At 43.4% G+C, this 26,370-nt stretch overlaps 1 protein-coding gene across 4 annotated transcripts in view; it reads left to right on the plus strand.

Annotated features, from left to right (window-relative positions):
- kiaa0586 (KIAA0586 ortholog) overlaps positions 1-26,370 on the plus strand; it is a 674,053-nt gene that overhangs the window by 383,252 nt on the left and 264,431 nt on the right. For all 4 annotated transcript variants that reach the window (XM_086003275.1, XM_086003276.1, XM_086003277.1 and 1 more), the window contains exon 18: positions 21,531-21,718. In XM_086003275.1, coding sequence (XP_085859401.1) covers positions 21,531-21,718 — 188 coding nt within the window. The remainder of the gene's footprint in view (positions 1-21,530; positions 21,719-26,370) is intronic.

The raw sequence follows: 26,370 nt of genomic DNA on the forward strand, positions 1-26,370 counted from the left end.
CGCAAGATCCTGCAAATCCATTGGCAGGATAGGCGCACCAACGTCAGTGTTCTTGCTCAGGCCAACATCCCCAGCATCGAAGCTCTGACCACGCTCAATCAGCTCCGATGGATGGGTCACATTGTCCGCATGCCCGATACGAGACTCCCAAAACAAGTGCTCCATTCGGAGCTCCGGCACGGCAAGAGAGCCCCAGGTGGGCAGAGGAAACGCTTCAAGGACACCCTCAAAGCCTCCGTGAAAAAGTGTAACATCCCCACCGACACCTGGGAATCCCTGGCCCAAGACCGCACAAAGTGGAGGCGAAGCATCCGGCAAGGCGCCGAACACCTCGAGTCTCTTCGCCGGGAGCAGGCGGAAGCCAAGCGCAGGCAGCGCACGTCAACCCAAGCACCCCACCCACCCGCCCCTTCAACCACCGTCTGCCCCACCTGTGACAGAGACTGTAGGTCCCGCATTGGACTCATCACTCACCTGCAAATCATTTTTAATGTGGAAGTAAGTCATCCTCGGTTCCGAGGGACTGCCTAAGAAGAAGAAGAAGAAGAAGAAGAAGAAGATACTGTTGTGTCTGTACCTTTCTACCTAGACAGAATTAGGACTCAGAATTCAGAGATTCAAACATGGGGCTTTATTCAAAAGAAGGTTCTGGAGAGAACTGAACAAAGAGAGCTAAATCTTAACCAAGAGAACAACCCCAACCATTTATCTGCTGTGACAGCGCCACCGCAGGTGGGAGGAGAACACCCAATACATAACAGATACGACAGCATAACATTGGTACCACTTGTAATCTGAATCAGGTATTTGTGTCTTTCACACCTGTCCCCATATGTGTCTCCAGTCTTTTTGAAGGTGGACTCTTTGAAAGCAGCTTGTAAGCTGAGGCCAGATGTGGATCCTTAACATACTAACATAGAAATTGCTGGGGAAAAAAGACCACAGTCCATCTAATTCGCTTTCTACCATCCTGGTAGTCGCATAATACAACAATAATAGAGTTGTTGACTAATCAATCTCGATCTGTTAGTCTACAACAGACTCAGACATGAGGTGAGGAAAACCCCCAGTGGTGGAAAGCTTTGGAAATTCTAGGTCTGAAGTCACCTGTTCCTCCCAAGCATGAGTTATCATATGCCATGTCTCAAATTTCTCTAATTTAATTCACTTTATTTCACAGTAAGTGAACATACAGAGCATCCGTTATGTTCAGACTCGCTTAATTCACTCAGTACAACTTGTCTGCATAATAATACAAAATAATTAAGACATTACTCTTCCCCACACCAGTAGCTCATCTTACTTCAAATAAGCAATATACTGCTAACTACCCTTCTGCTCCTAAACTGTACCTGATGAAAGCTTGCCCTTGCATCTTTCTGTTTAAAAACCTGACTGACTGCAACCTTTGTGGAACCTCCGGTTCCTGTCCGCACCGTGGCATCGTGTGTGGCCTTAGCCGGTGATGAACAGATTTAAAATGCACATTATGGCACACAAGTTGAAGTTTGTATACATTTAGTAATGTGTTCTGCTTTTCCCAGTCATTGTGCATCCGCTCATATGGTTCCTTTTTGTCAGTTACAATTGTGGATATGCCACACAGGAATGAAAACATTCCTTGCACCAATTTTCTCATTCTGTTGTCTTCCTACAAATGCAGCAAGTGCTCAGCTGTTCTTTGCTGCAGGTTTCCATTCCTTATTGGCTCACCCGTTCATAAATGCCGAATCCATTTCTTAATATGTGCATTTGAGATTACAGCTGTGGCTATAGCAACAGGACTCCTCTAACCCTATTGGATGAACAAAATATGAAGCTGTACCTTGCAGAGTATAGTTTCCATTGCAGCCACTTAATCTTGGTGACTTTGTTGATGTCACAAAAAGTCTTCAGCACCTCCATGATGCTTCTGAATTTCAACAGTCACCTCTTCTCATGCATGAAGGCTTTACTTGTGTAACCCACCAACCAAAATATTTGCTGCTGATAAGCCTGCACGTCGTTCACAAATACAAATACAGCACCATCAGTAAATCATCCTATCCTTGCACAGGTTGCAGCCATAATCACTAGTGTCGGGCCATTTTAACACAGTGATTAGGGCTGCTAGGTACTGAGTAGGTGCCTAATCTCCCCTACACTGATCTTTTTTTTGTTACGGCCCTGAGCAGCACAATAAGATAGATTTTGCTCAGAAAATGCTCAGGCTGCATCCAGGTTCTGTCGTAGGCTGTTAATTTATTGGCAACAACTCCAGAAATGGAGGAATTAGCCCCTTCAATGAAAGATTAGCAGAAACTCTGGAGAAATGACCCGCATACGCCTGTTTCTTCAGGGTTTCCACCAAAGTTACGGTATCAGTTCTGCTTTCCACTGATGTATATGTGTAAGACTGCGTTTCTATCATTATTTTCATAATGACACTGCCTTTCACATTCTTGATACTTTGTATCTTATTGATGTTTCTTACATTAAATGTTCATATTACTACAGTACAATTCATTTTCAAAGAGTCATATCACTGAATGTTATGTTTCAATTTAGAAATCTTAAACAGATTAACAGAAATCATTTTAACAGTTCCTATTGCGTTGTAATACAACAGTTACCTTGTACAGAAAATTTAAAATAGTAACAACTCAACCATGTAAACTGTAGTTCAAATGCTACTACCCTGCTCCTTGAAATGCTGCTGCAATGCGAGCAGCAGTCATTGCTAAAATATATAATCTAGAGGTTGTTAAACCTGATGGGGAAGCACACAATGCAATAGCCATTTCTAGTTGTGGAAAGCAACCCATGTGGCACCTTGGCACATATCTTATTTAGACAAATAAAGTGGAACTGCAGTGTGTTTAGGAGAGCCCTGTTGAGGCTGTGACCTCATTAAATATACTGGTAAAATGCTGCTAGTTCCGGCTAATGCTGTGCCATTGAAGGTCATTCAGCTACCCTGCTGGCGAGCCTCATTGAAGAGGCATTGAACTTTGGTCCTCAGCATTAATAAGGAGGCTCCCTGCACATACACTCGAAATTCATAAAGGGCATTGGAAGCAATTGAAGCTTTAAGTGAAGAATAATGGAGGAGGCACGTTGAAATGCCAAATGAGATACTAATGGCAGATGTTTATGAGTAAGAAATCCTTGCATTATTAATTTCTTTTGTACTTAAGAATTCTGTTGCAGATGAGTGCATGGCAACTACTACTGTACCACAGTATCAACTGTAAAATCTTTGGGAAAGAAACCATTTTGTTTAGTTTCCATAGTTCAGGTCATTTCCCTGAAGTAGAAGCTTGAGTAACAATTCATATTCAGAGAATTCATTTTGATTTGCAATAACTCAAACTCCAGAACAAGTTGCTATTACATTTTTGCATGACATAATCTGCATTAAATGTGCCAAGTAATTGTAGAGCATTCTGCAACTACAGAAATACAGCTACAGTTATGAATCTATTTATAGCATACCAGTAGCCAAAGAAAAGGAAGTAAATTAATCAATATTGGATGATTACTTAAAAAATAATTCAAAGGGGTGTTGGGAGAAAGTAGGAAAATAAGATTAGTTGGGTGAAAGCAGGAAATTGGGAGTGTCTAAAGGTAGCTACTAAGAGGGGACTAAATTCAGCGCAGGCAAGAAGGGCCTCCTCTTGTGTTAAAAATCTCTGTGTTAAAAGGACTTTGGGAAAAAAACTTCGTTACATTTTGTAAAAAAAATGACATGGTACTCTTAACCTTTGGATTGGACAGTTGCCATTATTTTGTACAATGATGTATTTATCAGTGTTCTTTATTTCTTACTAGCAAATGTTTGTGTTTTAGCTAACCCATTGAGCACTGAATGAATGTTTTAGCTATTTGGAATGGCCAAGACAGTATTTTGGTCTACTTTTCAGTTGATTTAAGTTTAAAATGGCACATGCAAAAAGAAACAACCTTTGTAATATTTTGAGTTAAAAAAAATAGCAAATGAACCACTGTAATTGCACAATATCCATTGTAGACTTTTCACGAAGTTTTTATAAATGCTGTGCTGCCTGTAGAAGCTCGGGGTAGTAAAGCTACACAAAACATAACAAAAAGCCTGAAATTTTAACCAATTATAATCAATTGTGGTAGTAACCCATTGCCAGCCTGTAATTATATCTGCAATGCAGTCAGGATATCATTAGTTTGCAGTTGCCACGGTGTCACTGTTGACAGTTCTGTGGTTAATGGCGATGACAGCTTTCAGGCAGCCATCTCCTGGCATAATGAAACACTTCATTTATTATTTTGTACTGGGCTATATTTAGACATTAAAGCAATGCTCTGTCTACATAGAAAGCTAGGAAATGACCATTATGAAACATGATGTATTACTATTAGATAGATGTGTTGCATTAAATGCAACTGGTTATCATACAGAGCAGAGAATGTCGAAACATGTCCAAGAAAAAGCAGTATTATAGTCATTGTAAAATAATGAACTGTATTCTCACAAAGCAAAACCTCCTGCAGGCTATCATATCCCAGTTATGTGAATTCACTCCTTCCATTGGCTTGTCAGGTGTAATGAAGTGTAGCTCCAGTCAAGGGCTTTTTGTTCTGGCCTTGGTGTAGGCATATGTGTGGATACCATTGTTTGAAATCAGGAGCGCAGGACCTATTTTGACGGTATTATGTCATCTACTTGACAGTATTACTTCATCTAATTGATTCTTCCAATCATTTTCTTCAACAAACTTTCAGTGTTGTAGTGAAATTTCACCATATACAAAGAATTGGTTTATCAGGTGGTCAGGAACACCCAAGCCAATTTGTACTTATTAACCGTGAATAAGTGAGAAAATTGGAATAAAAAGGCAGCATTGTTGAAGTTCATTTTTAGATCTAAATAAAAATTTTAAACAATTCCATTACTGATCAAGTTTTAAAGATCAGACTTCTCTTCAGCTGGCACCAATGGCCTCGCGGGGAGGCTAACTAGTTCTGTGGGGGTGGGTTTAAGCTAACTTGGCAGGAGGTTGGGCACCAGGATGAAACATTTGAAAGGAGAAACAAGGTGCACAGATGACTGGGAGACACAAATAGCACTAGAGTAAAGAATAGTTCAGAAGTAGGAGGGCAAATGCAAGGCAGTCTAAGATGGGTTTGGCATGCATGCACATAAATACACATAGCATGGTAAATAAGGTTGGTGAGCTGCAGGTTCGAGTTGCCACATGGAACTATGATATAGTGGCAATAACAAAGACCTGGCTCAAAGAAGGGAAGGATTGCAAACTTAATATTTCTGGTTACAAGGTATTCAGGAAAGATAGGGAAGGAAGAAAAGAAGGAGGGTTGACCATATTAATCAAATAAACTATTATAGCAGTGGAAAGGGATGATATAGTTGAGTGGTCAAAGACAGAATATTTTTGGTTAGAATTAAGGAACAATGGAGGAGCTATTACGCTATTGGATGTATACTCTAGGCCACCAAATAGTGGGAAGGAGATAGAGAAGGAAATTTGCAGGCAAATTACAGAAAGATGCAAGAACTATAGAGTAGTGATAATGGGGGAATTCAATTATCCTAATATAGACTGGGATAGTAACAGTGTAAAGGGCAAAGCAGGGGAGGAATTGTTGAAATGTGTACACAAGAACTTTCTTGATCAGTGTGTTCCCAATCCAACAAGAAAGAAAGCAGTGCTGGATCTAGTTCTGGGGAATGAAGTGTGGCAAGTGGAGCAAGTTTCAGTGGAGGAGCATTTGGGGAGCAGTGATCATATCATCAGGTTTAGAATAGTTACAGAAAAGGACAAGGAACAATTAAGCGTAAAAATACTTCATTGATTTAAAAAGGGATCTGGCACGGGTGGATTGGAATAAAAAATTGGACAAACCAGTAATTGAACAATCAGAGGCCTTCAAAGAGGAGATAATTCAGATACAGCGTAGACATATTCCCACGAGGAAGTTCATCCAAAGTTAGAGCTCCCTGGAGCTATAGGGATTAAAATTAAACAGAAAAAGGAGGCTTACAAAAAATGATGATAAAGTAGAGAACCAAAATGAATACAGAAAGTACAGAGATCATCTAAAAAGGGAACCAAGGAATATGGGGCTAGTGCGGGAAAGTGGAGTTGAGGTAGAAGATCAGGCATTATCTTATTGAATGGCAGAGCAGGCTCGAAGGGCCGAATGGCCTACTACTCCTATTTCTTATTTTTTTATGTTCTTAAAAAAGGGATTAAGAATGGCAAAAACAGAGTATAAGAATAGATTAGCGGCTAATGTACAAGGGAACCCAAAAGTCTTTTATAAACATATAAATAGTAAAAAGGTAGTCAAAGGAAGGAAGGGGCCGATTAGGGATCAAAAAGGAGATCTTCTTGTGGAGGCAGAGGGCATAACTGAGATACTAAATGAGTACTTTGCATCTGATTTCACCTGAGAAAAAGGATGCTGCCAATGAGGCAGTAAAGGAAGAGGCAGTCGTGATGTTGGATAGGATTAAAATAGATAAAGAGGAGGTACTTAAAAAGTTGGCAGTCTTCAAAGTAGAAAAGTTGCCCATTCTGGATAGGATACATCCTAGGTTACTGAGGGAAGTAAGGGCGGAAATTATGGAGGCTCTGGTCACAATCTTCCAATCCTCCTTAGATATGAAGACGGTGCCAGAGGACTGGAGGATTGCAAATGTTACACCCCTATTGAAAAAAGTGGAGAGGGATAAACCCGGCAACTACAGACCAGTCAACCCAATTTCACTGGTGGGGAAACTTTTAGAGACATTAATCCGGGACAAAATTAATTGGCACTTGGAAAAGTATGGGCTAATTGTGAAAGTCCCCATGGTTTTGTCAAAGGCGAATCATGTTTGACTAACATGAATGAGTTCTTTGATGAAATAATAGAGAGGGTTGATGAGGGTAGTGCGGTTGATATTGCGTATATGGACTTTCAAAAGGCGTTTGACAAAGTACCGTATAATGGGCTTGTAAGCAAAATTAAAGCCCATGGAATTAAAGGCACAGTGGCAGCGTGGATGCAAAATTGGCTAAGTGACAGAAAACAGAGAGTAGTGGTGAACAGTTGTTTTTCAGACTGGAGGGAAGTGTACAGTGGTGTTCCCCAGGGGTCGGTATTAGAATCACTGCTCTTTTTGATATATATGTTAATGACCTGGACTTGGCTATACAGGGCATAAATTCAAAGTTTGCAGATGGCACAACACACGGAAATGTAGTAAACAGTGAGGAGGATAGTAACAGACTTCAGGAGGACATAGACAGACTGGTGAAATGGGTAGACACATGGGAGATAAAATTTAACGCAAAGAAGTGTGAAGCGATACATTTTGGTAGGAAGAATCAGGAGAGGCAATATAAACGAAATAGCAAAATTTAAAGAGGGTGCAGGAACAGAGAGACCTGGGGTGTATGTACACAAATCTTTGAAGGTGGCAGGACAAGTTGAGAAGGCCATCCTTGGCTTTATTAATAGAGGCATAGTGTACAAAAGCAAGGAAGTTGCTTTTGTTCTTATAAGTTATGCTAAACCTTCATAAAACACTGGTTCGACCTCAGTTGGAGTATTGTGTTCAATTCTGGGCACCACACTTTAGGAAGGATGTTAATGCCTTAGAAAGGGTGCAGAGGAGATTTACTAGAATGGTAGCAGGGATGAGGGACTTCGGTTATGTGGAGAGACTGGAGAAGCTGAAGTTGTTCTCCTTAGATCAGATAAGGTTAAGAGGAGATTTGGTAGAGGTGTTTAAAATCATGAAGGGTTTTGATGAGAGTAAATAAGGACAAAGGCCTAGAAATTCAGTCGCGTTTGCGCCCACTTATTGGCTATAGAGTGGTTTGCGCCGGAAGTTTTTTAGCGCCCGAAATTCAGTTGGTCCCTAACATCGGCGTTAGCCGGTAGCGCTGTGCCTGCACCGATGACGTCATCGGTGTGCGCAGCGCCCCGGTTCCAATGCTATTCCGTGCCGATGGCCAAATTCAGTTGCGGCTGCCTCGCCCGTAGCGGCCGCAAACAGCGTTTGAAAAACCGTGCCTTGCAGCTCCGAGAGGCCGGCGCATAAAGGTGGAGGGGCAGCCGGCCGCTTTCCCGGCGGCCGCCTGGCCGCACCTCCCTCCCCGGACTCCTGCACCACCCCCCCCGCGGCATTGGTGTCTGACTCCCGCGAGCCCGGCACTTCTCCGTGGTGCCGGGCTCATTTGCCGGGGAATCCAGCGGCGATCTCACGGCTGCAGGCAGCTCCTCCTTAAGAGAAGGAGGAGGCCTGCAGTACCCCAGCCTGCCGCACCGCATCGGGTGCCGCAGCGGCAGCTGGACGCCTGAAACTGACTTTCATCGCCCCAAACGAGGCGGCCAAACCCTGCAATAGCGCCCGCCTCCGTCTTGGGGCGGCGCAACTGAATTTCAGGCGGGCGCTACGGGAATCCGGGCGAGCGCAAAATTTCGGGCACTAAAGACCTGGCGCGGCGATACCGAATTTTTAGCCCAAACTGTTTTAACTGGCAGAAGGATCAATAACCAGAGAACAGTTTTAGGGTGATAGGCCAAGGAACTAGAGGCGACATGAGGACATTTTATTTTTGTGCAGTGTGTTGTTGTGATCTGGAATGCATTACCTGAAAGGATGGTGGAAGCAGATTCAATTGTACATTTCAAAAGGGAATTGAATAAATACTTGAAGGGAAAAAGTTTACAGGGCTATGGTGACAGAGCCGGGGAGTGGGACTAATTGGATAGCTCTTTCAAAGAGCCGGCACATGCGTGATGGGCCGAGTGGTCTTCTGTGCTGTATCATTCTGACTCTGTGATTCAACTGATGGGATTGTTAGTTACAAGGGAAGATAGCAAATAAAAGGTATATTTTTAATTGTAAATTGTTCCTTCTCCTCATATGCCACCATCACCACCTCCTCAAAGAACCCACCATTAACCCCTCTGTCTTCACTAATTACTGGCACACCTTCAACCTCTCCGAGGTCCCAGCAACTTGCCTATGTCTCCTGTAACTACTTCTTTGAATCCCTCCAATGCAGTTTCTGACTGTCCCACAGCACCAAAACCAAAGTCACAACCAACTTTCTTTGTGACTCTGACCATGGTGCATAATCCCTCCTTGTCCACTTTGACCTCTCTGTAACATTCAGAGCTGCTAACCATACCATCCTCCAAAGCCTCTCCTGCATTGTCCAACTTCAGAAGACTGCCCTTGGTTGGTTCCACTCTTCCTGAATTCCTGCAGGGGTTGTCCTGATTTCCTGCTGTATCTTTTGTTGTTTTCAACTGTTTATGCCATTTTTTTGGGGGCTCCACTAAGCTCCTGCTGAATTTATGGCAGGAGATCGGGACAACCACTGAGGAAATAAAGGGTTGTTCTGTCTACCGTTGGATAGGGAAGCAACCACCTCAGTTCAGCATCCATCATCCATGCCTTTGTCACCTCCAGGCTTGACTATTCCAGTGCTCTCTTTGCTGACCTCCTATCTCCACCCTCCATGAAATCCAGCTCAACAAAAACTCGCTTGCTCATCACTGCCATCCTCCTACATCTGTTCCCAGTCCCCAACACCTCAAATTTAAGATTGCGTTTTGTCTTTATATCTCTTCAGTTCTCCATAACCTGCTCCGTCCCTACATACCTTCCTCCACCACCACCCCAGGCTCTGTTTCTCTGATTCTGGGCTCTTGTACATTCTTCCTGTCTTTGCTCCACTTTTTGCAGCTGTGCCTTCAGCCATGGAACTTAGAATATGACCAATTGGATATAAATGTGATTGCAAATAGAGGAACAAGATTACAAGTAGAAGGCAGATATTATGTAGGCCATTGTCAACTCTGCTACAGGCAGAAGCTTGAAATTACCTTTATTTAGCATCTTGTCAGATAGTGGGGAAACTGGAAGAGAAGGAGCAAAAATAAATAACGATAGGAAAAGGAAGGATCAAAAAAAGTTCAATTCTCTCTATTTGGCGCTGGCCAGATGGACTGCGAAAGCATTTCCTGTCCTCTACGTTTGTATGTTTTATTTTTATTGCACCTCTGTGACGCACCTTGGGACGTTTTTCTACTTTGAAAGCACTATATTAATGTAAAGTTGTTATAAATATCGGTTGTGCACTCAGGAAATTACCTACTAATAAAATAAATCATTTTACATCTTATTTTCACAACTTTGAAGAAAAATATTCACACTTGGTTGGCTGTCTATTACTGTTAGCTGTGGCTCAGTGGTAGCACTCTTGCCTCTTAATCAGAAGGTTGTGGGCTCAAGTCCCACTCCAGAGACTTGAATACAAAATCTAGGCTGACACTAAAGTGCTGTACTGAGGGAGTGCTGCACTGTTGGAGGTGCCATCTTTTGTTAAACCGAGACCCCATCTTCCCCCCTCGTGGACATAAAAAATCTCTCTTCAGTATTATTATTCTTTGAATTGTTCTGTTGTTTTCTTTAGTTTTTATATCAATTACTGATAATTAGTTGAAAAGGAGAATATTCCAACTTCTAACTTTGTTTTGTATTATTTAAATAATAAATAATCCCTGCGTTCATCAGCATATTGAGTAAAACAAAAAGCTATTTGCTATGAAATTCAACGCTGTAGCGCTGGTAGTTTTTGGCCATTTAAAAAAAAAAAAAAAAAAAATAGCATCCGCCTCACTTCCACCCACCTCTGGCGCGGCCCACACAATTCACCATCTTGGTGAGGGTGATAGCATGGGCGGTACGTGTATGCGGAGTAGACAAATCGTGACGTCAGTCAGCGTTTAATGCTGCTTTGACACACGACCTGCCATTTTCGACGTCGCCACTTCATTCAACATCTTCTCCTAAGCACGTGCGTTCAGCTGCACGAGGGACCCCCACCAGTGCTACTTAAAGGGATACATCCAACTTGCAGGTAAGTTGATTATTGCTTTTGTACTGGCTCTTGCAGAGTTTATAGGAGAACTGGGTTGCTGTAAAAAATTTAAAAAGTTGTTGGAGTGTGCAGGGAGTGCTGATGACCATTGAGAAAGCATTGGCTGCTACTGGAATGCCTCTGAGTACACCACTTGCTCCCAGTCAATGGGGGCTCTAGTTGCAGTATCCTTGTGCTCCAGCATGACAGGGTGATGGAGCAGAGTCAGTAAAGAAGACAAGCTGCTCACAGAGGGAGAAGGAGGGGGAGGAGAGCTCTCAGCAGGAGGCCTTACCCATCTAGGGTATTCAGGGAGCACTTCTCCTACCTGCACCTAAGCCAGGAGCAGTGTGTTCATCGGCTCCACTTCACCATGGAGGTGCTCACAGAACTCTGCCACTTCTTGGAACCAGACCTGCAGCCTCAGAGCAGGGCGATGACAGCCCTGCCAGTGGCCCTCAAGGTGACTGTGGCTCTGAGTTTTTTTGCCAGCGGATCCTTCCAGGCTTGAACAGGCGACATAGCAAATATCTCTCAGTTTGCCGTCCATTTCTGCGTCTGGGAGGTCACAGAGGCTCTGCACTCTAGGAGAGGGGACTTCATTGTCTTCTCTCTAAAGGAGGAGCACGCATGTGGCTTTGCCAGGATATCGGGCTTCCCTATGGTGCAGGGTGTCATCAACTTGGCTTTGCGGGCACTGCATCTCAATGGGGAGATGTTCCATAACCGCAAAGGGTACCACTCATTGAATGTGCAGTTGGTGTGCAACCACGCCCAGCACATCACTCTGGGGAACGCCCGCTATCCTGGCAGCAGTCACGATGCATTCATCCTGCGCCAGTCCAGTGTGTCAGCAATCTTCCAGCCACCACGTCGAACCCGAGGGTGGCAGCTTGGCGATGAGGGCTATCTGCTCTACACCTGACTAATGACTCCCCTTCACAACCCCATCACTCATGGCCAGCACGCATATAATGAGAACTATGCTGCCATGAGTAACATCATCGAGCAGATTATCAGGGTGCTGAAGCAACGGTTCCACTGCCTTGACAGCTTGGGTGGCGCTCTCCAGTACTCGCCGGAGCGGGTGTCCCAATTTGTGGTGGTTTGTTGCATTCTCCACAACTTGGCCATCATGAGGGCGCAGGTTCTACAACCACCTCGAGGAGGAGGAGGAAGGTAGGAGGCAGCCTGCACATCCACATTCCAGACGGGGTGTCTGTGAGCGCATCATCAGACTCTGGTTCCCCTCAATGAAACCCCAGATCCCTGTTGCTCAACACATCCCCCCCACCCCCTTACCATCCCTCTGTCACGGAATATCACAGCGTCCTCTTGGACACAATGCTGAAATGAAAGCCACCGCAAAACAATCATTCTAAACCACATTTATATAAATCATTCAATCCAAACTACATAACAAAGTCAGCTAATCACCCTTGTGCATTCCCATAGCATCTGTCTTCCGTGTGCCTTTGCCTGTCCTCATGCTCCTACGAAGTGCTACCTCAGTGGCTGCAGCATGGCTGATGGAAGGTTGCTGACTGCAGATGGCCTTGCAGGATGACCTCGAGCAGCTTGAAGGCCCAACAGTAGACTGCACCACCTCGGCATAGGCAACAGCAGTCTGGGTTGGCTGGCTGGTAGACAACAGCAAGGGCATTGGCGGACTGGCAGTGGTGAGAGACGACAGCAGGTTCTTGCTCCATGGAGCTACTGCCACTCCCCCGGGGCGGTGCCTCAGCAATCCTAGTAATCTGTTGGAGGACAGATTGCTGGACTGCTGTGACATCCTACAAGCCCCTTTCCACACTGGTAAACACAGCCACAATGGCATCAGTATGAGCTTGCATGGCAGCAAGCTGAGCCTGCATGACAGACCACGTGAAGTCTGAGCTTCCACTGCAGCACTCGGACATTGGGTCACTTCCACTTGTGCTGCAATGGAAGCTGAGACATTGCCTATCAGACCCTGCATCATGGTTAGGTCCACAAGTGCTCTAATGGAGTTGCCCATCACTTCCATCCTAGAAATCATGGGCTCCAAGCTCCACGCAAAGTCCTGTGCAAGCTTGGAGCCGGACTCCTCCTTGACAGTGACAACAAACTCTCTGACAGGCCTGCCAGTGCACCAAGCATTTCTGCGTGCATGTCCATCACCTTTCTTCTGTAGGCCAGCCCATCGAAGTCCTCATCTGAGTCCTCTGTAGCAGAACTCGTATGCAACCTCGCCCTCTGGGGAGCTGGCAACTGCGCAACCCTTTCCCCCTGCCGTGGCTGCAGGCCACTCATGCCCGGTGACTCACCATGTGCAGATCCCGCCTGTATACTCTCTAAAGTACGCGCAGTGCCAGTTTCTGAGCTGGTGCCTGCAGGTGTTAGATCGAGTGACGGTGTCTCTTCTCTCTCACTCTCCTCTTGCTCTTCCTGCACTGGCTGAGCAGGTTGGAGTTCTTAAGTATCTGAAAGGAGAAAGGTGGTGAGGGGAGGGGGGGAAAGCAAGATGTGCATGCTTACACCATCAGCAGCTTGTAAGTGAGAAGAGCTTTTGGGATGAGGGGTAAGTGGGATGTGAGAAGGAGGATTAGGTATAAGCATACCGACATCTTCAATGGTTTCACCTTCGCCAATCACCACGGCCTCAGTGACGGCTCCTCCGGCTGGGACAATATATGCAGGCTTGCCCATCCACCGCCGGTTAGCTGCTGCTGCCTGCAGTTGTGAGCCACCTTGCCCTGCAAGAGAGAGGGAAGCGTGTCAGTGAGTGTGGTGCAATGTGTTTGTGTGATATGTGGTTCATTGTGTGTAAGTCTAGTGGTGCAGTTGTTGGGAGACGGCTTTTGAAGATGCATTCACTGACCTTGACCACTTGTGTGAGGTCATTGAACTTCTTTCGGCACTGGATCTAGGTCCTCAGGGCAAGACTGCTGGCAGTGACCGCTTCAGCTATCTGCTCCCACTGCCTTCTGACTGTGAGTCTGGAGGGCCACCTGGCCCCCTGTGGTCTCCTCCGTTCTGGCCCCTGCAGTAAGGCCACGGAGAACCTCGGTGCCCTTTCTCTGCCCTGTTGAGCCATTACTGAGTGACAGTTGCCTTGACGAGCAGAATGCACCTCACCTTTAAGAGGTGCAGACTGTCTTTAAAAGTGAAGGCTAGCTATAAATAGAGCTAGACTCGCATGAACTTCGGCACCCTGCTGAGTGCTCAGCTACTCGGCAGCACACTCAGCACTCACATGCTGCCTGCATTACTTTCAATGGGCACGGGCCGATCGCGCATCGCAATCCCCTGCCCGTTTTCGGGCCAAATCGCATTTTTAGCCCATATTGTTCAAAATGCTGTTAAACCTATTATTTTGTACATTTCCTAACAAACTTAACACATGTTCACGTTCATAGAAATGCCATTTAAAGTAAAACTACAACCAAATAGGAAAGTAGGCATTTCAGGAAAATATAGGGCAAATGACTCAATCCATATTATGCCTTTAAAGGTGTTCCACTTGTCCTTTACTGATGTGTTGAACAACTTTCCCCAATCAATTTTCTTAAGTTGCCCCCTCATTTCTTTGAAATTATCTCTTTTAAATATATTCCTGGTTCCTGATCTTTGGTATTTCTTAATCTTAGAACATGTTAAATGTAAGCTTTCTGCAGTGGCTGTCTGCTAGAGCGCCATGATTTCCATTTTTTATAATTTGTCTGGTTCGTTTAAAATACCAGGTTGAGATGAACACTACTTCTTGTGACTTCGATTATGCCTGAGCTATGAAGCAGTATCTTGCAATTATCAGGTCTGACTCTAGACAATTTGGGTTTTCCCAATTTATATTAAGTTGATTGAAGTTGCCCATTAAAGTAATTTTTCTGGTTACACTTCTTACCACTTCATAGAGCAAGCTACCTTCTTTGTGCTGATCTGGAGCATGGGCCCTAGTGTTCAGGTGGATTTTTCTGTGTTAGAGATGTCTACCCTGGAGTAGCTCATAGTGTATTTTTTTACCTCATGCTTGAATAACTTCTGTTACCTACACCACCTTCTATTCTGTTGCATTCTATCTTTTCTGATCACTTAATATCCCTGACTATTATATTAATTCACATCCTCTAGAATTGATCAGGTTTCTGATACTGATAATATATCATAGTTCCCTGCTGTTCCTGCAGTCTCCAGATCCAGCATCCAGCTTCTAGCATTCATATTTATACATCATAATTTAGATTTGCCCCTTTCATACAGGGATGGGCTCAAAAAATTAGAATTCTTCTCATTAGAGAACAGAAGAATGAAGGCAGATATGATTGAGGTTTTCAAATTAATATGGCTCAGGGATGTACAGAATAGGTCATAGAATTACATAGAAATTATAACACAAAATAAGGCCATTTGGCCCAACCACTTTGTGTTGGTGTTTATCCTCCACACAAACAGTAGTACTAATCCCATGTGCCCACCGTGTTCTCATTCCCTTTATCCCCCTTTCCTTCAACCACTTATCTAATTTACTCTTAATGTTAACATGGTCTCTGCTTCAATCAATAACTCCAGTAATGCATACAACAGCTTCACAATGCTTTGTAAAATGGTTTCTTCTGCCTTATGTCGTAAATCTCTTTCATTTAATCTTATATTTATGTCACCTTGTGTTATACCTCTCAACCACTAAAAACAGTCTGTTTATAGCTACGCTGTCCTATCCCTTCACAAATTTAAACACCTCTGTTAAATAGCCTCTCTTCTAATGAAAACAGCAACAATTTGCACGCCTTTCTTCACATTTGTATTTCCTCATACCAGACAGCATCCTGGTGAATCTGCATCATACCCTCTCTATTGACTCAACATGCTTCCAATGGTGTGAAGCTCAGAACAGCATGCAGTACGCCAACTGTTACCTTACTGAAGTTTTATATAGATTTGCTATTACTTCTTGATTTTTATAATCTGTACCTCTTGCCATAAAACCCAGTATTCCATTCATTTTTTTAATGCCCATTTCGACTTGAGGTTCTGATTTTAATGTCTTGTAAATCTGAACTCCCAAATCCCATTGCTCTTCCATATAACACAGCCATCCCCCATTCAAAGTATAATTATTTCCTTTTATAAAATGTACCATGTCATGCTTAGTGACATTGAATGCCATCTGCTAGTTATTTGCCTTTTCCACCATCTTATCAATACTCCTTGCAGTTTCCTTTTGTCCTTAAAATTATTTACCATGCCTTCTGTTTTAGTATCATGTGTAAATTTGGACAAATACTCCCTCTAGGCCTTTACACAAATTTATTAATGTACACAATGAACAGAAGCGGTCTCAAAACAAACAGAATTCCGTGCATCGCTATCCACTTCCAACCAGTCTGAGAAACTACCTGTAATTCCTACTCTCTGTTGCCTCCCTCTAACCATTTTTTAAAAACCAATTTACTATCCCTCTCCTAATTCCATAATTCCTAATTTTCTCTAATACTCTCTTGTCACACCTTGTCAATAGTTTTCTGAAAATCTATGTTGGCCACATCTACTGCATTTCCTCCATCAACCATATGTGTCATCCTAGGGTACTTAAGGAGGTGGCCCTGGAGATAGCAGATGCTCTAAGGATCATCTTCCGGAACTCCATTGACTCGGGAACAGTACCCGTGGATTGGAGGATAGCTAATGTTACCCCAATATTTAAAAAGGGGGGTAGAGAGAAAGCAGGGAATTATAGACCAGTAAGCCTTACATCGGTTGTGGGCAAAATGCTAGAGTCCATTATTAAGGATAAAATAGCGGAGCACTTGACAAATGGGGAAAGGATCGGACAGAGTCAACATGGATTTACAAAGGGTAAATCGCGTTTGACTAATCTGCTGGAATTTTTTGAGGAAGTAACTGGTAAAATAGATGGGGGAGAGCCAGTGGATGTGGTGTACCTTGACTTCCAGAAAGCCTTCGATAAGGTTCCACACAAAAGATTATCATGCAAAATTAAGGCTCATGGGATTGGGGGCAAAGTATTAACGTGGATAGAGAACTGGCTGGCGGATAGAAAACAGAGAGTTGGAATAAACGGCTCGTTTTCGGAGTGGCAGGCAGTGACCAGCGGGGTGCCGCAAGGATCTGTCCTGGGACCCCAGCTGTTCACAATATATATAAATGATCTGGATCAGGGAATTGGATGCAATATTTCCAAATTTGCTGACGACACTAAACTAGGAGGAGGGGTGGGCTCTGATGAGGATGTCAGGAGGCTACAGTGCGATTTGGACAGGTTGGGGGAATGGGCGGATACGTGGCAGATGCACTATAATGTGGATAAATGCGAGGTTATCCACTTTGGGGGTAAAAACAGGAGGGTAGATTATTATCTAAATGGCAATAGATTGGGAGATGGGGAAGTGCAGAGGGACCTGGGTGTTCTTGTGCACCAGTCACTGAAGGAGAGCATGCAGGTGCAACAGGCGATTAAGAAGGCAAATGGTATGTTGGCCTTCATATCAAGGGGGTTCGAGTATAGGAATAGGGATACCTTACTACAGCTGTACAAGGTGCTGGTGAGACCGCATCTGGAGTATTGTGTACAGTTTTGGTCGCCCCATCTGCGGAAGGATGTTCTTGCCATGGAAAGAGTGCAACGGCGATTCACCAGGCTGATACCTGGAATGGCGGGAATGACCTACGAAGAGAGATTAAATAGTTTGGGCTTGTACTCACTGGAGTTTAGAAGATTGAGAGGGGATCTCATCGAAACATATAAAATTATGGCAGGCCTGGACAGGCTGAATTCAGAGAGAATGTTTCCAATGGCCGGGGAGCACAGAACCAGGGGCCACAGTCTAAAAATAGCGGGCAAATCATTTAAAACAGAGATGAGGAAGAATTTCTTCACTCAAAGAGTGGTGAGCCTGTGGAATTCCCTGCCACAGAGGGCTGTGAAGGCTAATTCAATAAATATTTTCAAGAGAGAATTGGATATATTTCTGAAGGCTAAGGGGATTAAGGGTTACGGAGAAAAGGCGGGGACGGGGTACTGAACTGGTAAGATCAGCTATGATCTCAGACGAAGATCAGCCATGATCTCATTGAATGGCGGAGCAGGCTCGAAGGGCCGAATGGCCTACTCCTGTTCCTATCTCTATGTTTCTATGTCACCTGATTTTAATTATTTTTTGTCATCTAGATATTTAGTAATTTCATTTTTAATTAAAGGTTCCAAAATTTTCCTTACCTCAGATGTTAAACTAACTGACCTGTAATTACCTTGGTTAGCTCTGTCTCCCTTTTTGAAAATTGGTATTGCACTTGCCACTCTCTAGCCCTCCAGCACACATCTATCATAAATAATATTTCTCGGATGTTCGATCTTTCTTCATCCATTTCTTGCAGCATCCTTGACATATCAGTTCTGATCCCGACACTTTGTTCTCTTTTACCTTAGCTTCTCTAATACTTATCATATCACTTATCTGGTTTTTAACCAATTCAGGATTTACCTCCTCCCCAGTATCTTTTTTGTAAACAATGCTGCAACGTACTTGTCAAATAACCCTGCCAGATTCCGTTTATCCTGCACTAATTCGCAATCCTCTCCTCAGGGGTCCACACATTTGACAATTCTCTTTTTTTATACTGATGTATTTGTAGAATACATTACTATTCTTTGAAGTATTCTTTGAGATTCTCTCCTCGTACTCCCTCTTTGCTTTCCTTATCCTTCTCTTAACCTCTTTCCTTATTTTCTCATATACTCTCTTACTTTTAATACCCGTAGATCCCCCATATGCCCTCTTCTTCAATTTTAGTTTATTTCTAACCACTTTATTTATCTATGACATCCTAAACTTGCAGTAGTTTCCTTTTTAATGGTATACAGTATATTTATTCTGCGGCTTTGCAATCTCATTTTTAAAAGCATTCCATTGTTGATCTACAGTCCTTTGCACCAATTTCTCTTTCCACCTCACCAGCTCGCTCACTCCTAATCTTTCTAAAATCTGCCATCTTTCAATTTGATGCCCTTGTTTTTGTACAAACTTTTTCCCTTTCTATTTGGACCTTGAATCTCATCATATAATGGTCACTGCTCCCAAGTTTCTCACCCACATTTAGCTTCTCAACTTGACATATTTCATTACTCCTAACTAGACCTGGCAACACCTCTCCCCTTACAGACATATAAGCATTCTGATTGAGGAAGGAGTCCTGCACACATTTTAGGAATTCCATTCCATTGTCTCCATTTGCTCCCTCCCTGTCCCAATCAATGAGTGGGTAATTAAAATCTCCTTGAACGGTAATTTTGTTATTGCTACTCATTTCCCTGATCTGTGTACAGATTTCCTCTTCCATTTCCCTCATAATTATGGAGTATGTAGTGCAGCCCCACTAATGTAATAATCCCTTTATCTTTGATCTCTAACCCTATTGACTCAATCTGAAGCACTTTATTTACTGTACATCAGTCCTCTCTACAATATGTATTATCACCCCATCTCCTTTCTTACCTAATCTCTCCCACCCAAAAATATACATTTTTAAAATTTGTTTATGGGATGTGGGCGTCGCTGGCAAGGCCAGCATTTATTGCCCATCCCTAATTGCCCTTGAGAAGGTGGTGGTGAGCCGCCGCCTTGAACCGCTGCAGTCTGTGTGGTGAAGGTACTCCCACAGTGCTGTTAGGTAGGGAGTTCCAGGATTTTGACCCAGCGACGATGAAGGATCGGTGATATACTTCTAAGTCAGGATGGTGTGTGACTTGGAGGTGGTGGTGTTCCCATGCGCCTGCTGCCCTTGTCCTTCTAGGTGGAAGAGGTCGCAGGTTTGGGAGATGCTGCCGAAGAAGCCTTGATGAGTTGCTGCAGTGCATCTTGTAGATGGTACACACTGCAGCCACGGTACGCCGGTGGTGGAGAGAGTGAATGTTTAAGGTGGTGGATGGGGTGCCAATCAAGCGGGCTGCTTTGTCCTGGATGGTGTCGAACTTCTTGATTGTTGTTGGAACTGCACTCATCCAGGCAAGTGGAAAGTATTCCATCACACTCCTTACTTGTGCCTTGTAGATGGTGGAAAGGCTTTGGGGAGTCAGGAGGTAAGACACTTGCCGCAGAATACCCAGCCTCTGACCTGCTCTTGTTGCCACAGTATTTATGTGACTGGTCCAGTTAAGTTTCTGTTCAATGATGACACAAAAATATTATAATGCAATATGTTTATTTTCATTAATTTAATAAAAAACAAAAAGTGCTGGTCAGGCAGCAACTGTGGGGAGAGAAATAGAGTTAACGTTTCAGGTTGATGACCTTTTGTTTATTTTCACTCCATATTTGCACACTCAATGCATATTTGAATATCTGAATACATTTGAGAAGGTGTTCAAATAATTGTTTGAAAATGGCTCCTATAGAGTGCAGCCAAATTGCTATACTGTATATGGAATTCTGATATAATCAGATTCTTGATTTTGTAAAAGTTCATATGACAAGTTTCAATTTTCCACTCTCTATAGTAATAAAGTAGTGTTCCTCATTGTGTGACTCTGGTTATATACAATTTTCTTCCCAGCCTTTACATGTAACACAGTTCACAATATTTCTAATGTCTAAAATCATTTAGGTGGTAAATTTAACTTTTTCAAGAAAACTAGGTAAGGTGTAAAACAAACTGCTTATTCGCTATCGCCCATTTTTCGCTCGGTGATAAAAGTTAAAATTATCGCTAATTAATGTGCTTCCAGCACATTATTGTGCAAATAGACGAATGCAGTCAGTGTTTATCACTAATTATAATCAGAAAAGCCATCAGCATTTTTGTTTTTTTTTTGTTCATTTAGATTGAGTTTCCAACCTCATCGATGACTAAATACATGGTGTAGTACTGAGTCATTTTGACTTTTCCAGTATCCACAAATGTGCATTCCTGGCATGTCATTGCATAGTAAGCGGGGATCCCGGCTGATTTTTTCCCCCCATCTCACTTGTCCAGTGAAGCTGAGGCTAACAATAGTCTCCTCACTGTATCACAGCCAAAATCCACTTTCTCAGCACAAACCTGGAACCTCCTTGGTCTGTGTGGTTTATCAGGGTGGTATATATTTTGTATTCTCAACATAAAACAATGTTGGCAATTAGACAAACAAATGTGAAAGCACATATAGCTTCCCAGAGTATGATGCACTAAGTATCAGTTTATCTTTAAGGTTTTCCAATTTTAAAAAGTGATTTTTTGCTATAGAAGCTGCCATATTATCACTGGGTAATATATTGAAACCTCTGTTCTGCATCTGGGGGTTGCAATTAGACCATTATCACCACATTAGTGTAAAGGAGACTTTGGTGTATGTTGATGAAAAAGTAGCAGTAAGCTTGCATGTTCGGTCCCAATCTGGTATTGGGGTGCGCTAAAGCAAAGCAGTATGAGACCCTCTCCAAGAGATTGTCTCACACTGGCTACAGTACAACTCCAGCCTAAATTTTGACAAACTGGACTTTGGTGTTCTAACTACATGCAAACATGGTAAATATTTCCGAGTACTGTCACCCATGAGTTTAATACCCACTGTAGAAGTATGACTTGTTTTCCAAATCAATCAATACAGATGTTTTCTTGGCATCCTCATCAGTAAATTTTCCTTTGCATTTCTAGGTGAGCCACGGATTGATGGCGGTGTTCCACAAAGTGCAGGTTTGATTATCAGCAGTGCACATCCTATCACAGTAACAACTTCTGTTCCTCCGTCTCCTTCAAAACCACAGCCTCAAGTGAAAAAGCCCAACGTAGCAATAGTACACATGAAATCTGAAAAGAAGGATCCAATCAAGCTAACTGTACAGGTGTGGTGCTATACAAGATGCTTTTCATACTGGATAATGACTATGGCTCTGATATTTACCTGGGGCGGTGAAGAGAGTGGGGCGGGGGGAATGGGAGGATTTCCGGATGGGAAACCCGGAAGTATGGGTTTCCTGGACATACTTCTGAAATTAACCACAGGGTGAGGAAGTCGAAGATTTGGGGAGATCTAGTGGGGGTGAATTGGAGATCGGGTGGGAGAGCCGGAGATGCGGAGGGAGATCGGGTGAGGGAGTCGAAGATCGGGTGGGAGAGTCAGAGATGGGGGGGGAAGATCGGGTGGGAAACGTAGGAGATTGGGTGGGGGGGATTCAGAGATTGGGGGAGATCGGGTGGAGGAAGTCGGAGATCATTACACAGGGTTCCATAGGATATACGGCTCGGAAACAGGCCATTCGGCCCAACCAGTCCATGCCGGCGTTTATGCTCCACACGAGCCTCCTCCCATCTTTCCTCATCTAAATCTATCAGCATAACCCTCTATTCCCTTTTCCCTGATATGCTTGTCTAGCCTCCCCTTAAATGCATCTGTACTATTTGCTTCAACCACTCCCTGAGGTAGCGAGCTCCACATTCTCGCCACTCTTTGGGTAAAGAAGTTTTTTCTGAATTCCCTATTGGATTTCTCGGTGACTATCTTATATTAATGGCCTCTAGTTATGCTCTACCCCACAAGTGGAAATATTCTCTCTCTATCCACTCTATCAAAACCTTTCATAATTTTAAAGAGCTCTATTAGGTCACCCCTCAGCCTTTTTTCAAGAGAAAAGAGACCCAGCCTGTTCATCCTTTCCTGATATGTGTACCCTCGCGTTTCTGATATCATCCTTGTAAATCTTCTCGGCACCCTCTCCAGTGCCTCTATATCCTTTTTATAATATGCCGACCAGAACTGTATGCAGTACTGTAAGTGTGGTCTAACCAAGGTTTGATACAGGTTTAGCATAACTTGCCTACTTTTCAATTCTATACCTCTAGAAATAAACTCTAGTGCTTGGTTTGCTTTTTTAATGGCTTTGCTAATCTGTGTCGCAGCTTTTGGTGATTTATGTATTTGCACTCCGAGATCCCTTTGTTTCTCTACCTCACCTAGACCCGCATCCTCCAAGTGATAAGTGACCTCCCTATTCTTCCTACCAAAATGTAGTACCTCACATTTATCTGTGTTCAACTTCATTTGCCAATTATATGCCCATTCTGCAAGTTTATTAAAGTCCTCCTGTAATTTGTTGCAGTCCTCCTCAGTATTGACTATCCCCCCCAATTTGGTGTCATCCGCAAATTTAGAAATTGTGTTTTTGATTCCAAAGTCTAAATCGTTAATGTAAATTGTGAACAGCAGTGATCCCAGCACTGATCCTTGTGGAACATCACTACCCACTGTCTGCCACTGTGACTAGCTACCCTTTACTCCTACTCTCTGCTTTCTGTCCTGAAGCCAACCAGCAATCCATTCTGCTACTTGACCCCAGACTCCGCATTCTCTGACCTTGTTCATCAGTCTATTATGGGCTACCTTATCGAAGACCTTTTGAAAATCTAGATAAATTAGATCTACTGCATTACCATTGTCTACTCTCTCTGTTACCTCTTCAAAAAATTCAATAAGGTTGGTCAAGCAAGACTTTCCCTTTTGAAATCCATGCTGACTATTCATTATTATATTTTTGGTTTCTAGATATTTTTCTATTTTCTCCTTTTAGAAGGGATTCCATTATTTTTTCTACCACCGATGTTAAGCTGACTGGTCTATAATTCCCTGGACATGTTCTATCCCACTTCTTAAATAATGGCTTTACATTACTGATGTGGAATCTGTATGGGTAGAGCTGAGAAATACCAAGGGGCAGAAAACGTTAGTGGGAGTTGTATATCGACCCCCAAACAGTAATGCTGAGGTTGGGGATGGCATTAAACGGGAAATTAGAGACGCGTGCAATAAGGGCACAGCAGTTATCATGGGTGACTTTAATCTACATATAGATTGGGCTAACCAAATTAGTAACAATACTGTGGAGGAGGAATTCCTAGAGTGTATACGGGATGGTTTCCTGGACCAATATGTTGAGGCACCAACTAGAGATTAGGCCATCTTAGACTAGGTACAGGAAACTTTGTGTTATCCAGAGGCTAACTGTCCGGAATGCTCGAGCGACCGGCAAAAACCGGGAGCCGTTTTCGTTAGGTTTTTTTTCTTCTCGTTGCTTTTTTCCTCAACAGTCAAGCTCTGCAAGGTCTGCTGAAGCTGTTGCTAAGCTACAGAGATGCATGGACTGTTTAGAACAGGGTTTGTTGACAGATACGGAGCTCAAAAGCTTCTGTATCTTTCAACATTAGCGCTGGTATGTCCGGCAGTTTTGAGGGAACGGCAACAGCTCGGTGCCGGATAGCACAAAGTTTCCTGTATTATGTAATGAGAAAGGATTAATTAGCAATCTTGTGCGAGGCCCCTTGGGGCAGAGCGATCATAATATGATAGAATTCTTCATTAAGATGGAGAGTGAAGTATTTGACTCAGAGACTAGGGTCCTGAATTTAAATAAAGGAAACTACGATGGTATGAGGCGCAAGTTGGCTAGGATGGATTGGGGAACGTTACTTAAAGGGTTGATGGTGGATAGGCAATGGCAAACATTTAAAGATCGCATGGATGTACTACAGAATTTGTTCATCCCTGTTTGGCATAAAAATAAAACAAAAAAGGTGACTCAACCGTGGCTAACAAGGGAAATTAGGGATAGCATAAGATCCAAGGAGAGGACATATAAATTGGCCAGAAAAAGCAGCAAAGCTGAGGATTGGGAGCAGTTTAGGATTCAGCAAAGGAGAACTAAGGGATTAATTAAGAGGAGGAAAATAGAGTATGAGAGTAAGCTTTCAGGGAACATAAAAACTGACTCTAAAAGCTTCTATAGATATGTGAAGCGAAAAAGATTGGTGAAGTCAAGCGTAGGTCCCTTGCAGTCAGAATCAGGGGAATTTAAAATGGGGAACAAAGAAATGGCAGACCAATTAAATACATACTTTGGTTCCATCTTCACAAAGGAGGACACAAATAACCTCCCAGAGATGTCGGTGAACATAGGGTCTAATGAGAGGGAGGAACTGAATGAAATCAGTATTTGTAGGGAAATGGTGTTAGGGAAATTAGGATTGAAGGCCGATAAATCCCCAGGGCCTGATATTCTACATCCTAGGGTACTTAAGGAAGTGGCCCTAGAAATAGTAGATGCATTGCTGGTCATCGTCCAAAATTCTATAGACTCTGGAACAGTTCACATGGATTGGAGGATAGCTAATGTAACCCCACTACTTAAAAAGGGTGGTAGAGACAAAACGGGGAATTATAGACCTGTAAGCTTGACATCGGTAGTGGGGAAAATGCTAGAGTCCATTATAAAAGATGTAATAGCAGAGCACTTGGAAAACAGTGACAGGATCGGACAGAGTCGACATGGATTTACAAAAGGTAAATCATGCTTGACTAATCTGGAATTTTTTGAGGATGTAACTGGTAGAATAGATAAGGGAGAACCAGTGGATGTGGTGTATTTGGATTTTGAGAAGGCTTTCGATAAGGTCCTGCATAAGAGATTAGCGTGCAAAGTTAAAGCACATGGGATTGGGGGTAAGGTACTGACTTGCATCGAAAACTGGTTGGCAGACAGGAAGCAAAGAGTTGGAATAAACGGGTCTTTTTCCGAGTGGCAGGCAGTGACTAGTGGGGTACTGCAGGGATCGGTGCTAGGACCCCAGTTATTCACAATATATATTAATGATGATCTAGATGAGGGAACTAGATGTAATATCTCCAAGTTTGCAGACGACACAAAGCTGGGTGGGCGTGAGGTGCTGTGAGGAGGATGCAGAGAAATTCCAGTATGATTTGGATAGGTTAGTGATTGGGCAGATGCATGGCAGATGCAGTATAATGTGGATAAATGCGAGGTTATCCACCTTAACTCTGTGGTTTATAGTTTCTAAAGTCTCTGTGGTGTAGCGGGGACTGTTTATAAACCAGGGCCCTTAAATATATCATTTAGCTGTAAGGTAACTTCAATTCTGCGGTTTATATTTTCTAGGGTCTCTGTGGTGTAGCGGGGACTTCTGCCATACAAGCACCCTAGAGTATATCATTAATTGGTGGTATTGAATTAATTAAAATTAATTAAAGGGTAAGTCATGTCAGGACAGCCCAGCCCCATGTTATGCTCCACCGGCGCTATGTGGGAATTCAGGGACACTGCCAGTGTCCCTGACGACCATGTGTGCCGGAAATGTATCCAGCTGCAGCTTCTAGCAGACCGCATTGAGGCGCTGGAGCTGCGGATGGATGAGTTTTGGAGCATTCGCGATGTTGAGAGGGTCGTGGATAACACGTTTAGTGAGTTGGTCACACCACAGGTAAGGGCTGCACAGGCAGAAGGGAAGTGGGTGACCATCAGGCGGAGCAGTAGAAGCAGGCAGGTAGTGCAGGGGACCCCTGTGGCCATCCCCCTCAAACAGGTATACCGATTTGGATACTGTTAAGGGGGATGACTTACCAGGGGAAGGCAGCAGCAGCCAACTTCCTGGCACCGGCGGTGCTTCTGCTGCTCAGGAAGGGAGGAAAAAGAGTGGGAGAGCAATAGTG

The sequence above is a fragment of the Somniosus microcephalus genome, chromosome 12 (genome assembly GCF_052327205.1).
Source record: "Somniosus microcephalus isolate GS21.2 chromosome 12, FLI_Smic_1.0, whole genome shotgun sequence".
Lineage (NCBI taxonomy): Eukaryota > Metazoa > Chordata > Chondrichthyes > Squaliformes > Somniosidae > Somniosus > Somniosus microcephalus.